Below are 16,281 nucleotides of genomic sequence, written 5' to 3'. Positions count from 1 at the left end.
TGCCGTGAAGTGATGGGACTGGATGCCATGATCTTAGTTTTTCTAATATAGAGTTTAAGCCAGCTTTTTCTCTCTCCTCTTTCACCCTCAAGAGGCTCTTTAGTTCCTTCTTGTTTTCTGCCATTAGAATGTTGTCATCCACATATCTTGAGGTTGTTAATATTTCTCCCAGCAATCTTGATCCCAGCTTGTGACTCATCTAGCCTGGCATTTTGCATGATGTATAGTAATTGCTATACCTTGTAGCTTAGAATTTTACTCTAATTCGAGCCTATGGAATATGTGTTAATGACCCTTGATATAGTTTGAGGTCATCATTTTTTAATGTGTTTAAAATCTATTATAGAAATTATATATATATATAAATTGCAGAAAATTTGGAAGATCTATTAAAAAGTATAACAAAATCATTTGTATTTCCTGCTTATAAAATCAAGTTACTGGTTTTTTTTTCTTTTCCATTATGACTTATTACAGGGTATTGAATAGAGTTCTCTATACTATACAGTAGGACCTTGTCTATCCATTCTATATATAATAGTTTATATCTACTAATCCCAAACTCCCAACCCATCCCTCCCTTCTACCACCCCATCCCCATGAACTGCTGTTAATATGAAAGAATCAAAATGAGAATTCTTCTTTAGTATCAGTAGTTGCTTATCATAGTTATTAGTACGGGTCAGCATTATTTATGGTTCTTCTCTTCTTTCCTCATGGTAAAATTACACCTCCCTGCTCTCTTATGATTAGGTAGGCAGAGCTGTGTGATTTTCCTTTAACTAGTGAAATTATGAGTAGAAGTGAAGTGTTAACTTCCAGGTAGAAGCTGTTAAGAATGGATTTATGATAGTTTGTAGTAAATTGTTTGCCCTGCTATAGTGAGGTGATACAGGTGGTTGGAGCCTCAGTGGCCTGTGTCCTTGATCATGGACAGTAGGGAACAGAATCTCTCTTGTCTTCACCAACCCCTGAGATGTTATATGAGCAAAAAGCAAATCTTTGTTGTTTTAAGTCATTGAGATATTAGATTTATTTTGATAGTCACAGAAAAATTAAGTGATATCTTAGGCAGTAGATGGATACTGTTTAAATACTACTAGGAGTTTATATGGAGAAGGAAATGGCAACCCACTCCAGTGTTCTTGCCTGGAGAATCCCAAGGACGGGGGAGCCTGGTGGGCTTCCGTCTATGGGGTCACACAGAGTCGGACACGACTGAAGTGACTTAGCAGCAGCAGCAGCAGGAGTTTATATGTTTGTGTTTAATATATAATTTAAGTATTTGGTTACTGTCAAGATAATACTTTTAAATAAAGGACTTGGTGTACTTCTTAATCTTTTATAAACAAAGTGAATAGAACTCAGTTTGAGGTAGAATATGTGTGAAAAATTAAATCAGTTGAGAAAGCCTTGCTAGGGTGGCAAGACGGGGGAAATGCTGGGTAGGGACTGCATAAAGATACTTGGGAAAGGAGGTCACAGAAATCAGAGAGGAGGGTAAAGGTATTTAGCCTAGTTAAAAATTTTTTTTGGAGAACCTTAACTAGAAATGGCTTTTTTCCCTTACTACTTCTTCCAACTTTCCTTCTTCCTTCCTTTTTTTCTTCCTTCTCTTCTTCCCTTAGAAAAGAGGGGCCAAGGAGGATGGAAGCCTTGTAACCACTGACTTCATCATTCTTCTGTTTTTTTCAATGAATATGTATTAGGTGGCAGCTTTGTGTCAGATGGTATTTGTTGTATAGAAGCTCAGCGTAACAGATATTCCTTCTAATTTCTGGAGGATCTATCTTTTATTTATAGTCTTAGGAAGAGTTTGTGTTTGTTGTATGTGGCCACGTATGCATGCACATGTGTATGTTCACCTGGCCTTTTATGGTCAGTTCTGGGGAAAAGAGGCATTGGTCCTCATTCAGATGTGCCCTAAAGTCTTATCTACCTACAAGGGAGTATTGTCAGATTTTTTAGTGTGAAACTCTTTGTATGTGTGTGACAAGGAGTTTATTTATTGATTGCTCTTACGGTTCTAGGTTAGGTGAGATATGGGGAAAATGTCTTTAGCTGCTTTAGTTCCAGTTTAGAGATGGATTTATTTTAGGTTAAGTGTATCTTTCATACTGTGGTTTTCAAACATACATCATATTTTATGACCATATTTGTGGTCATAAAATCAGTTTAACTGTCTGTGAATAAGATTTTTTAAAAAGAAATAGGATAAAACCAATCAGTGTGTTGCACACTGTGAGGGTGAATTTTGGTTTGTAAATCTTCTGTTTCAGTGGTGTACGTGTGTTATACTGGGTTGCAATGTAAAATGTATTTCTTACTGTAGGTTGCTGTTAAAAATATTTAAAGCACTTGTTTTAGTATATATAGTAAAAGTCAGTGAGGAAATAGGATTTATAAATTATATTGAAGTTAAATTATAGAAAAAGAATAAGAGTTTTAAAAAATGTTTCTACTTAGAATGCTAAGGAGTTCTGTGTTCTAAAGAGAATATTAATATTGCTGTTACAGCATTAACAGGAAATGAAGAAATTTTGAATTTTCAAAATTTAAACAATATTGATGATTGAACTGTGAGACATTGAAGTTACTATCAGGATATGGGGTAAAATAAATAATATTCCATTTTGTTATATTTAGTTTATATGTTTATATTCTAGGAGATTCAGGTGTCTGGGGATTGAAAAAAAATTTTGCTTTATTGGAGCTTTTGGAAAGACTACAGAATGGACATATTGGTCAGTATGGAGCTGCAGAAGAAGCCATTGGGATATCTGGAGAGGTAGTGATTGAACTGTTGAAATATTTGTTATGACCATGAATTTTTTTTTAATTTAAAATATTTGCCATTATATGCACAATATTACTTCACTTACCCTATAAAGTAGGATTCCAGAGACACAACTTTTCATTACATTATTGTTCTGAAGGCAACAGAATCCCCAACTGAACAAAAGCAAAACTGAAGCTTGAATTCTCTGAAAATACTGTACACAAACTATGTTTTTTGTGTAAACTTGTTTCCTTATCATCATTAGGTCTTCAGTTCAGTTCAGTTCAGTCGCTCAGTCGTGTCTGACTCTTTGCGACCCCATGAATCACAGCACGCCAGGCCTCCCTGTCCATCACCAACTCCCGGAGTTCACTCAAACTCATGTCCATCGAGTCGGTGATGCCATCCAGCCATCTCATTCTCTGTCGTCCCCTTCTCCTCCTGCCCCCAATCCTTCCCAGCATCAGAGTCTTTTCCAGTGAGTCAACTAGTCGCATGAGGTGGCCAAAGTATTGGAGTTTCAGCTTTAGCATCAGTCCTTCCAATGAACACCCAGGATTGATCTCCTTTTGAATGGACTGGTTGGATCTCCTTGCCGTCCAAGGGACTCTCAAGAGTCTTCTCCAGCACCACAGTTCAAAAGCATCAATTCTTCAGCGATCAGCTTTCTTCACAGTCCAACTCTCGCATCCATACATGACCACGGGAAAAACCATAGCCTTGACTAGACGGACCTTGGTTGGCACATAAGGGTAAAGTGAAAGTAAGATTATGGATGAATACGAAGGATATGTATGTAGCCTCCATTAGAGCAGAGGATGCAAAAGTGAATCATTCAACAGTTAAAGCACAGAGAAAGAAAGAGGAACTCCAAGAAAGGGACCTTTTAGCATAGAGACAAAATGCCTTACAGGTAGCCATAGCTCCTGAAGGAATTACTGTTAAATATCTTCATGAAAAGAAAAATTGTATGTAGATGTACTCTCTTTATCCAGACAGGTTAGTGTCCAATAATTATTAGAAAGAAGACCATTAACACAAGTTAAAATACATTTTTAGCATAAAATTTGTCTACATAACTCATAGACTGTTCTGATTATACGAATAGTTGTTTAGTAAATAGTTAATAATTTTGATGAACACCTTGAAAACCACATGTTTAATATCAAGAAAAATGTCGGATTGACTTTTTACTTTTCTTTTATTAGATCATGATTTCCTATATAAAGTGAATCAGTGAAAGTAATCTCAAACTGAAGCACTGTTTTCTAAAAATTTTGCAGTTTTTTCCCATGATTTATCTTTTACCTTTATTTTGAAAGACATTGAGGGTTATCTAATGTTGATCTTACAAATTTGTCAGCTCTAGAAAGCAGAAGACATGACTTTTTAATTTTATACATATGCATTTTTCATAGTTGCAAACAAAGTTGTTTAACTTTGGGTTCATTTTTTATTACTGTGATACTGAATGATACCATTGATATATTTTCTAATTTTTATTTCTACAGAAATTTATACCAAATCTTTCCCTTTCCAGTTATGGCCTTTTAGTATTCAGAAAAAGTTTTCAAAGCATTCTTTATTATCTGACATGTAAAATTGACAACTTGGAATGCTTTTTACTAATTCATAAAAATAATAAACGTTTATAAGGTTACATGTAACATAGGGTTTTATTTTATTTTTTTCTTAAATTTAATGATTTTCAACCAGGATAGTGCAGTGGACTCAACTGTGGAGTTTTAGAAGCAATACACAGCTTGGACTTCATCTACCCCTGTTGAGCAATGAGTATTTCTCAGGTTGGAGTCTGAGCATCTATGTTTTTAAAAGCTTCAGTTGGTTATCTAAATAAAATTTGTGCTTCTCTTTTTCTATACATTATGCTGACAAGTATATTTAAAGCAGGGAGGGAAGTATTTACTATCAGTTCTTTCAGTCTTAAAAAAAATAAACAGACTTCTATCCTCTGTTGTTCGTTTCTTGTGTGTAAAGTGAGGGGATTTTGCAGTATATACCTTTGCACTGACAGTGAATCTAAAACAGTGGTTGTATTGTTTCATACCATGTATTGATGATCAGTTTTGGAAATAGCTTTCACTTACCTATAGAAGTGAGTAGTGACTGACCTTTGTATTTAATTATCAGTTTATATATATAAAGATTATGGGCTTTTATATTTCAAAATTTGGCATGTTATAATTGGGGTTTAGTTAAAATTTTTATTGAAGTATAGTTAATTTATAATATTATGTAAGTTTCAAGCATTCATCAACATGATTTGGTTACACACACACACACACACACACACACACACACATTCTTTTTCAGATTCTTTTCCATTATAAATTATTGTGAGATACTGAGTGTAGCTCCCTGTGTGGTACAGTAGGTCCTTACTGTTTGCCGATTTTATGTACAGGAGTGTTAATTTATTTCTGCTCCCTCTCCCTGGTACCTCTTTTGGTAACCACAAGTTTGTTTTCTGTGTCTGTCAGTTTCTGTTTAATAAAGGAGTTCGGTTTTCACACATTACTTTTTTGTTTATCAGAGCATCATTCGTTGTGATGAAGATGAAGCTCATGTTGCATCTGTATATTGCACTGTATGTGCAACTCATTTGTGCTCAGAGTGTTCCCAAGTTACTCATTCTACGAAGACACTAGCAAAGCACAGGAGAGTGCCTCTAGCTGATAAACCTCATGAGAAGACCATGTGTGCTCAGCATCAAGTGCATGCCATTGAGTTTGTTTGCTTGGAAGATGGCTGTCAAACTAGCCCACTCATGTGTTGTGTCTGCAAAGAATATGGAAAACACCAAGGTCACAAGGTATGAATATAAAGTTGATAACTTTACCTGCTTTACCAGCCTACTCTTTATTTTCACTGACTTGGTTCTTTATACTAAAAGTAGAAACTGAAGAAGATCTAAATGATAAATGAGTTGAACTTGGTAGCATGATAGGGAAAGAGAGGTTTATAATGACATATCAAAAATTTCAGAGTCCTCATGATTCATTCTTTATTGAAAATGGCTTTCTAGCAGGAAACAAAAAGTTCTTTTCTTTCTGTGCATGCTTTTGTAAAGCACTGGATTGTGTTGATAATATATCTGTTGATGAACTAATGCTTGTGATCAAATTTTAGAGATTCTTGGTTTCTTAGCAGTATATGAAATTCCAAATTTTAAATTATTTATTTGAAGGATAATTTTGGAATGAAAAAAAATTAGTATTTCTTCATGCTGTCATTTTGTAAATATGTTATAAAACCCACTTGCAGCTAATGCTTTGTTTTTTTTATTAATAGGAGCCAGTTAAGTAGCATTTTATATCATTAGTCAATACTATGAGTTCTTTTCTATAATTATGTTGCATCTTATAGCATTCAGTATTGGAACCAGAAGCTAACCAGATCCGAGCATCAATTTTAGATATGGCTCACTGCATACGGACCTTCACTGAGGAAATTTCAGATTATTCCAGAAAATTAGTTGGAATCGTTCAGCACATTGAAGGAGGAGAACAAATAGTAGAAGATGGAATTGGAATGGCCCACACAGAACATGTATGGATTTTTTTCCTCCTTACCCTTTTTCCTTCTTACTTTTTCACCTTATAGGATTTATTGAGCAATTCCATTGTACCAGTACTGCACTAGTCAGTGGAAATAAGTTTTTTGAAAAGTCTCTGTCTTTACGGAAATTTATAATCCATCATGGAAGAGTTTCAAGTGTGGTAACTGTTTACTTTGTGGGGGAAATGCAGGATGCCCTGGCAGTGTGCCTATAAACAGCATTAACTTAGGTAAGTCTTGGAAGGCTTTCTAGAAGATGTGATGTCTAAACTGAGATTTAAAGGAATTTAGTCAGGGAGAAGAGTGAGGTGGGGAGAGAGTTGTTCCAGAGAGGGAAGCATATGTTAAAATACCTGGAAGTGAGACTTGGACATATTGTAGAAACTTAACTAAGTTCACTGTGGTTGAAGCTTTGAGTATTGGCGTGGCACATGGTAAGAAAAGATGTTGGAGAATTAAGGGCCAAATCGTGCAACATTTGTTAGGTATGTTAAAGAGTTTGGATTTTATCTCACAGGCAGTGATGAGCCATTGAAGAATTGTCATAGGAATAACTTAATCAGATTTGCATTAAGAAAGGTTGCTGTTTAATATAAAAAAAGAATTGGAGGAACAACAAGATTGTAAGCAAGGAGACCTCTTGTGAGGTTGCTGAAAATATCTACTTGAGAATTGTTTGTGGCCCATAATACTACAGTATGAGAATGGAGAGAAGCACATGGCTTTGAGATGTTAAAGAAGTAGAGTAGGTAGGTCGTAGTAATTGATTGATAATATTGATTGATAGGTAACTTGCAGGGTCAAGCATGATGCCTAGGTTTCCACCTTGCCCAGTCTGGCGGATGGTTGTGCTCTAAACAGGGAGGAAGAAGAATTTGGGAGGGGATGATGAGACCAAGGTGGTAAGTTTAATTTGGATGTTGAATTTGTTATGTCTGTGAAATAAACGGAAATACCCCCCCCCCCATAAGGTGAAGAGTAAGTGGGTATTAGGAGATGAGTGTGTCTAACCTCTAAGAGTGGCTATGAATAGAAGGAAGGGACTTAGACAGTAGTGGTAGTTGCTTTTAAAAATTGAGTTATAGAGGAGAAACATTTGGGCTTCCCAGGTGGCACTGTGGTAAAGAACCCACTTGCCAGTGCAGGAGTCTTAAGAGATGTGGGCTCAATCCCTGGGTCAGGAAGATTCCCCTGGAAGAGGGCATGGAAACCCACTCCATTATTCTTGCCTGGAGAATTCCATGGGCAGAGGAGCCTGGAGAGCTACAGTCCATAGGGTCACAAAGAGTCGGACAGGACTGAAGCAATTTAGCACACATGCATAGAGAAGAAAGGGATATTTTCAGACAGGAATGTAAAACACAGGGACAGACAAAGTATAGTGGTTTTTTTTGGTAATCAAAATTAAAGCCAAGTCATTGGGAATAATTGCTAGAATAATGCTCTGTCAAACTAGTAGCCAGTAGCCTCATGTGGCTATTTAAGTTTAAATTATTTATCAATCCCAAGAAATACAAAATTTACTTCCTCAGTCTCACTAGCTACATTTGAAATACGTGTGTGTAGCTAGTGTCTACCATATTGGTCAGCACAGATATAGAACATGTCTGTCACCATATCTGTTGGACCTTGTTGTACTGTGGTGAAAATATTTGTGCCCTTAGTAAATATTTATTGAACATATCTCAAGTGCTAAACACTATTCTAGCTAAGGAGGCATCACTGTACAAGTCAAAAATACCACCTATGCGGAGTTTGCATTCTAATGTGGGAAGTCAGTCAGTCAGTCAGTTCAGTCGCTCAGTCGTGTCCGACTCTCCGCGACCCCATGAATCACAGCACGCCAGGCCTCCCTGTCCATCACCAACTCCCGGAGTACACTCAAACTCATGTCCACAGAGTCGGTGATGCCATCCAGCCATCTCATTCTCCGTCGTCCCCTTCTCCTCCCGCCCCCAACCTTTCCCAGCATCAGAGTCTTTTCCAGTGAGTCAACTCGTCTCATGAGGTGGCCAAAGTATTGGAGTTTCAGCTTTAGCATCAGTCCCTCCAATGAACATCCAGGATTGATCTCCTTTAGAATGGACTGGTTGGATCTCCTTGCAGTATAAGGGACTCTCAAGAGTCTTCTCCAACACCACAGTTCAAAAGCATCGATTCTTCGGCGATCAGCTTTCTTCACAGTCCAACTCCCACATCCATACATGACCACGGGAAAAACCATTGCCTTGACTAGACGGACCTTGGTCGGCAAAGTAATGTCTCTGCTTTTTAATATACTATCAAGGTTGGTCATAACTTTCCTTCCAAGGAGCAAGCGTCTTTTAATTTCATGGCTGCAATCAGCATCTGCAGTGATTTTGGAGCCCAAAAAAACAAAGTCTGACACTGTTTCCACTGTTTTTCCATCTATTTCCCATGAAGTGATGGGACCAGATGCCATGATCTTTGTTTTCTGAATGTTGAGCTTCAAGCCAACCTTTTCACTCTCCTCTTTCACTTTCATCAAGAGGCTTTTGAGTTCCTCTTCACTTTCTGCCATAAGGGTAGTGTCATCTGCATATCTGAGGTTATTGATATTTCTCCCAGCAATCTTGATTCCAGCTTGTGCTTCTTCCAGCCCAGCGTTCCTCATGATGTACTCTGCATATAAGTTAAATAAGCAAGGTGACAATATACAACCTTGACGCACTCCTTTTCCTATTTGGAACCATTCTGTTGTTCCATGACCGGTTCTAACTGTTGCTTCCTGACCTGCATACAGGTTTCTCAAGAGGCAGGTCAGGTGGTCTGGGATTCCCATCTCTTTCAGAATGTTCCACAGTTTATTGTGATCCACACAGTCAAAGGCTTTGGCATAGTCAATGAAGCAGAAATAGATGTTTTTCTGAAACTCTCTTGCTTTCTCCATGATCCAGCGGATGTTGGCAATTTGATCTCTGGTGCCTCTGCCTTTTCTAAAACCTGCTTGAACATCTGGGAGTTCACGGTTTACATACTGCTGAAGCCTGGCTTGGAGAATTTTGAGCATGACTTTACTAGCGTGTGAGATGAGTGCAATTGTGCGGTAGTTTGAGCATTCTTTGGCATTGCCTTTCTTTGGGGTTGGAATGAAGACTGACCTCTTCCAGTCCTGTGGCCACTGCTGAGTTTTCCAAATCTGCTGGCACATGTGGGAAGAGAGACAATATATGAGTAAAATATGGCAAAAGTATTTTATTAGGTGCATTGGAGAAAAATCCAGAAAAGGTGGTATTTGAGGACAGGCTCCCTGAGAAGGGACATTGAACAAAGACCTAAAGGAGCTGAGAAAAGGGAACCATACTAATATTTGGGTAAAGAACATTCTAGATCAAGTACAGAGGCCCTGCATTTGGAGTGTGCCTTGTGTTCTTAAGAAACTTCGAGGAGGCTCAGTGTAGCTAAAACAGAATGATTAATGGAAAGCTTAGCTGGAATTGAGGTCAGAAAGGGACTTATAGGCACTTGCATTACTTTATTCCAGGAACGCTCTTCTTCAAAATGTTCATGTGGTTCCCTCTCCTACCTCCTTCAGGTCTCAGCTCAGATGTCTCTTTCTCAGGGATTCTGTCATTGAACATCCCATTTAAAGGACTTTGGCGTTTACTCTGTGTGGGAAACCACTGGAGTGTTTTGAGCAAACTAGTAATTAACATTCTGACTAACATTTAAAAATGACCAGTCTGGCTTCTGGATGGAGAATATGTTATAGGGCTCAGGGGTAGATCTAGTGAGCCGAGTTAGAAGGCTATTATAATAATCAAGTGAGAGATGATAATGGCTTTGATTAGGTTGGTAGAGGTAGAGATGGTGAGGCATGATCAGATTCTAGATATATTTTGAAGTCAGCAGAATTCAGTAAGAAACTAGTTGAGAGATAAAAAAGAGAAGTGTTAAGGGTGACTCAAGTTTTTTTAGCTTGAACAACCTGGAAGTTGTAGTTGCCGTTTATTGAGATGGAGAAAACTAGGCTTGTGGTTGAGGGAGACTGTAGTTTAGGTATTCCTTGTTTTTTTGAAATGTCATTTAAACAGTTGGATATCCAAAGGCTGTGTTTAAGGGGAAAAGTCCTGTGTAGAGATGTACATTTTGGGATTTTTAAGGATATAGATGGTATTGAAATTTTCATTATTTCACATAAAAAATCTTTTTTAAGGTTACAGCTGTTGAAAACTTATTTTTATTGCCCAAGGTACCAGGTACTGCAGAGAATGCCCGATCATGTGTCCGAGCTTATTTTTCTGATCTGCATGAAACTCTGTGTCGTCAAGAAGAAATGGCTCTAAGTGTTGTTGATGCTCATGTTCGAGAAAAATTGATTTGGCTTAGGCAGCAACAAGAAGATATGACTATTTTGTTATCTCAGGTTTCAACAGCCTGTCTCCACTGTGAAAAGACTTTGCAACAGGTACGTGGGTTTAAAACATGGTTAGGACATAGTTTAAGAAGGAGAATTTGTAAGCTTAATCAAATCATTACCGAAGTACATACTAGTTATTTTATTAATTTAATAAATAACTTTGTATTATTACTCTGTGTTATTGTGGGCTTTAATGTGGGCTGTGCTTATGTGGACATGATCTCTAACCTTGAATTGCTCCAGTCAACCATATCAATGCTGTCTCTTTTTTGTGTCCTCCCCACCATAAAACTATAGATTCTAGAACTTCTTTAACTTCTTGTCATTCTTTATTCATCCCAAGCCCTTTAACCCTTTTTTTTGCCAAGCGTATACTATTCTTTCTGCTTGGTGGGCCTATGTCTCCCTTTTTTAATACTGGAAATCCTTCTTCAAATGTTTACTGTTGTTTGAAGTTCCCTTTCCTTGCTCTTTTGGTAGGGGGAGGTGGGGAGTGCATCTGTAGCATGAACTACCCATCTCTGCTCTAGTTTAATGGTTCTTAACTTTGATGTCACAGAAAATCCATATATTTTTTTGATGCATGAGGTATCATAAGCAATTTGTTACCCATTTTGTAGATACTATGCTTTTAAAATGATTTAGATTTAAGGTTATTCTAACAAAAATGTCAGTCTTAGTCATTACTGTTTTGGATCTGCCTTCATAAATGTGCAATTTAAGGCTAATTGTTTCCCTGGGAATCCTAATATGTTGCAGACACTCATTTTTTGATATATTGCTTAGGATTGTGTTGATACAAATCATTAGAGAGCTAAACTTTCTACCATTGTAGAGCTTTTTCTCTTGAAAATCTGATAGGCTAGGCTGTAACCACATCAGTCTTGCGTCCTTTAGTTCTTGTCACACTGAATTGTAGTAATTGATGTTTTTGCCATTTATTGAGTTGTCTTCTTGCTCCAGTCCTATTCTTCTGTCCTCTCCTTTGTGATGCTGAAATTGGAACGCTATAAACCTGCTTGGCCAGCTGGTTCCATGTTATTTTAGGCTCTGCCAGTAGGGGGCAGTAGAGGGAGGCTGAAAGGTGGACGTGATTTCCCGTTTGCTTGGGGTTCATGTGAATGTCACAGCTCACACGAGGAGACCGCTTTCCTTAGAGATCCGAGTTTCAGCTCCATGGGATCCCTCCTATAAGTGTCTAAGTTTTAATAATTCTAGCATCTCCTTTATTCCCCCAGCCCTGAGAGTGGTAGCTATTTCTTACAGTTGTTTCCTCCATGAGACCTCCGAGCTCTTTTTACACTTTTCAGTTGCCTGGTTAATAACTACACCTAATTAACAGTTCTTTGTATTAGTTTTTCTGTTCACATGATTGTTGGAGTTTTTGTCTCCTGATTTGAGTCTAATGATATGTTACGCACATTTGTCCTTCTGAATGTTGGCTGAATGCATCTTTGTATCTGGATAGAAAGAGCTTGTTCAGCTCAAGCCACACAGCAAAATTAGAAATGGAGCATGTCTTAAATCATACTTCAGTTCAGTTCAGTCGCTCAGTCGTGTCCGACTCTTTGCGACCCCATGAATCACAGCACGCCAGGCCTCCCTGTCCATCACCAACTCCTGGAGTTCAAACTCATGTCCATCGAGTCGGTGATGCCATCCAGCCATCTCATTCTCTGTCGTCCCCTTCTCCTCCTGCCCCCAACCCCTCCCAGCATCAGAGTCTTTTCCAGTGAGTCAGCTCATCGCATGAGGTGGCCAAAGTATTGGAGTTTCAGCTTTAGCATCAGTCCTTCCAATGAACACCCAGGACTGATCTCCTTTAGGATGGACTTGTTGGATCTCCTTGCAGTGACTATTTAAAAATATTTTTATGGCTACTGAAATATTTAGAAATATTTTAGAGTTTCTGAAGCATTTTTTCAAAGTGACTGATAAATGTTAATGACATGGTATTATCTCACTGTGTTAATGTAAATGAAATTGGGGTCTTGGATTCATTCTTCATATGGACTTATTAGTTTTATTCTGATTTATGGCCACAGAACCCTAATCTCAGCCAGTAGTCTTAAAAGTTCCTGCCACAGAGATACCTGAACAAAGGAATGGATGGAACAGCACATATTTATTACCAATTTTGAGGATAAAATTTAATCATCCCTCCCCTCCAAAACAATTGATGCATTGTCTAAGTTCAAGGCATGATGCTGGTTGGTTAGGATTTATTTATGAGGCAGACATTTTTTTGTGTGCCTGCTATGTGCCATGTAAATTCTAGGCACATGGAATACATCAATGAGCAAAATAGGCCAAAAGCCATAATCTTGTGGAATTAGCATCTTAGCAATAGACAGACAATAAGCCATAACAATTTCTAATAAGTAAATTATATAGTATGTTAAAAAGTGATAAGAGCTAAGGGAAAAAGAAAAAGTGTGAAGGTATAGCAGAGTGCATTTTGTAGTAGGGTAAGCATCATTGAGAGAAGGTGAGATTTAATCAGACTCAAATGGGAAGAAGGTGAAGGGAACTATCTCACACCTTAATGAAGATTTCAGTTGAGGAAATGGTTAGTGCAAAAACCCTAGGGTGACATGCCTGGTGTATTTGAGGAACAGCAAAAGAGGGCACTATGGCTGTAATGGATGGTAATAACCGATGGAGAGAGTAATAGGAGCTGAAATGAGAGGAAATAGGGAATTATATATGAGGAGAGCCTTGTGGCCATTGGAAGAACTTGAGCTTTTACTGACTGAATTGGAGAAGCCATTGTGAGGTTTTGAGCACAAGAATGATTTAATCTTACTTAAAAGGATCTGGCTGATGTGAAGAATGGCAAAGAGAAGGAAGGAGTTCTATAGCTAGGGACTGTTGTGGCATTCCAAGTGAGAGAGAATAGTAGCTTGGATAGTAGGGGCTAGAAGTACCCAGATTTTGGATATCCAGTAGGATTTGTTGACAAGTGCATGTGAGAATGAGGAAGGAGAAGACAAGAAGGGCCTCAGGGTTTTTGTTCTGGGATTGGAACAGCCAGATTGCTGTCACCTCATGTGAATATGGCTTCCCTCGTAGCTCAGTTGGTAAAGAATCCGCCTGCAATGCAGGAGACCCCAGTTTGATTCCGGGGTTGGGAAGATCCCCTGAAGAAGGGATAGGCTGCCCACTCCAGTGTTCTTGGGCTTCCCTTGTGGCTCAGCTGTAAAGAATCCACCTGCAATGCAGGAGACCTGGGTTCAATCCCTGGGTAGGGAAGATCCCCTGGAGAAGGGGGAGGCTACCCGCTCCAGTATTCTGGCCTAGAGAAGTCCATGGACTGTATAGTCCATGGGGTCGCAAAGAGTCGGACACGACTGAGCGACTTTCACTTTCTTTCTTTTCATATGAATATACAGCAGTGAGCAAAAACTGACAATGCTGTTTCTTTCATGGAGTTTATGTATTGTTGGAAAATCTATATCTTATGAAGAATACATTGGCATATGTATAGAATATTTCTGGAATAATATTTGAGTAACTGGAAGGAAAGAGCCTGGGACTCTAGAGTGATACAGAGACATCACAGTTTGACCTTTAGTCCTTTGTTTTTGGAACCAATATGTGTATATCTTAAGTTATTTTGAAAAACTTTTATAGGAGTACTATATATATGTGTATATATATACACACACATAGAAATATGTGCATATGTGTTCAACTTGCTCTATTTTCGGACTGGACATTGCTATATAACCAGCATCCAGATCCAGTAACAGGGCATTACCAGGACCCCAGAAGCCCCTCAGACTTTTCTAGTAACTACCTGCCTTTCCTCCTAAGGATGAACCACTATCCTGATTTCTAATGTATACTTTGCTTTTGCCTGTTTTGGTAATTAATAAAAGTGGGAATCATACAATAAGAACTCTTCATGTCATTTCTACTCTTATTTCATGTGAAATTCATTTTGTCAAAATGTAATTGTAGTTCATTTTTATTGTGATACTGTTGCATTTGTGAATATAAATTTATTTATCTGTTCTTATGTTGATGGGCTCTTTATTTATTAATGTCTGACTGTTGTTTTCTTAGTCAGATTTACACATAAGTTAACTTTGAGTGTTGTTGTTGAATATCTGACTCTTGCGACCCCATAGATTATAGCATGCCAAGATCCTCTGTCCTCCACTGTCTCCCAGAGTTTGCTCAAATTCGTGTCTGTTGAGTCAGTGGTGCTGTCTAACCATCTCATCCCCTGCCGTCCTCTTCTCCTTTTGCATTCAGTCTTCCCCAGCATCAGGGCCTTTTCCTGTGAGTTAACTCTTTGCATCAGGTGGCCAAAGTATTGGAGCTTCAGCTTCAGCATGAGTCCTTCCAGTGAATATTCACAGTTGATTTCATTTAGGATTGACTGGTTTGATCTGCTTTCAGTACAAGGGACTGGAAAGAGTCTTTGCATCGAATCTTCAGCATCTAACTTTGAATACTATAATGTTAAATGAGCTTCTCTTGAGTTTTAGTGATATCTCTTTTCCTGGTTTCTTTAAAAGGTTTATAAGAAATATCATCTTCTCCTTTCTAGGATGATTGTAGAGTTGTCTTGGCAAAACAAGAAATTACAAGGTTACTGGAAACATTGCAAAAGCAGCAGCAGCAGTTTACAGAAATTGCAGATCATATTCAGTTGGATGCCAGCATCCCTGTCACTTTTACAAAGGTAATGCATTCTGTGCTTCATTTTTAGGTGTGTTTTTGAACAAATCATAATTGTTTTACCTTCCATGATAATTAGCTTGAAGAGACAACTAAGAAATTAATGAACCATAGGATTAAAAAAGAAAACTTTATCAGTGGAAAATAGAAGGTGGTGCAATGAATTTTCCTGTACTCATCACCACCTACTTGAACAGTTAAAAACTTATTTCATCTACACTTCTCCCAGTCTCTTTGTACCTACAGTCTCCCAGGTTATTTTGAAACAAATCTCAACATATCTCATCCCAACATCAAATCATTTTTAAAACACAATCAAAATACCATTACCACACCTAAGAAATTAAATACATCTTTAATATTACCGATTATCAAATTAGTATTCAGATTTCCTAGATTGTTAAATAAATTTTTTTAGGTCTGAGACCGTATTTGGCATTTTTTGATATGTTTTGGTCTCTCTTCAAGTGGATTCCCCCTAATTTAAAAAGGTACATGTGTTTCATTTTGCTCTCTATTTTTGAGTGGCTTTAAAATTGTTTTTAATCTTGTTTTATAATTATGTGAAGCATTCACATGGTCCAGAGTCATATCTACAAGGCAAAGTACATTCAGTGAAGTCTAAACTTAAATTCCTGACCCCTCCGCCCTTTTCTTCCCTTCTCCATAGAAAACTATTAAGAATTTTTCTTAGTTTTATTCATCATTTAAAAAAATAGAGAAATATGTTTGCATGTACTCTCCACCCATTTAAAGGTAGAGTACTGTACTCACTTCTGCACCTTGCATTTTAACTTGAGAGTACATCCTAGAGGTCACTCCATAGCAGTGTATAGTGACCTTTTCCATTCCA

General features: G+C 37.8%; 1 protein-coding gene across 1 annotated transcript in view; it reads left to right on the top strand.

Annotated features, from left to right (window-relative positions):
* The window catches only part of TRIM23 (tripartite motif containing 23), a 37,779-nt gene that overhangs the window by 7,775 nt on the left and 13,723 nt on the right, over window positions 1-16,281 (top strand). The window contains exons 3-7 of the mRNA XM_055421978.2: window positions 2,667-2,788; window positions 5,334-5,612; window positions 6,167-6,349; window positions 10,572-10,787; window positions 15,298-15,432. Coding sequence (XP_055277953.1) covers window positions 2,667-2,788; window positions 5,334-5,612; window positions 6,167-6,349; window positions 10,572-10,787; window positions 15,298-15,432 — 935 coding nt within the window. The remainder of the gene's footprint in view (window positions 1-2,666; window positions 2,789-5,333; window positions 5,613-6,166; window positions 6,350-10,571; window positions 10,788-15,297; window positions 15,433-16,281) is intronic.

The sequence above is a fragment of the Moschus berezovskii genome, chromosome 18 (assembly GCF_049115385.1).
Source record: "Moschus berezovskii isolate FMDL1 chromosome 18, NW_MosBer_1.0, whole genome shotgun sequence".
Taxonomy (NCBI): Eukaryota; Metazoa; Chordata; class Mammalia; order Artiodactyla; family Moschidae; genus Moschus; species Moschus berezovskii.
The sequence above is the reverse complement of the archived record's forward strand: the minus strand, read 5'-3'. Positions and strand labels throughout refer to the sequence as shown.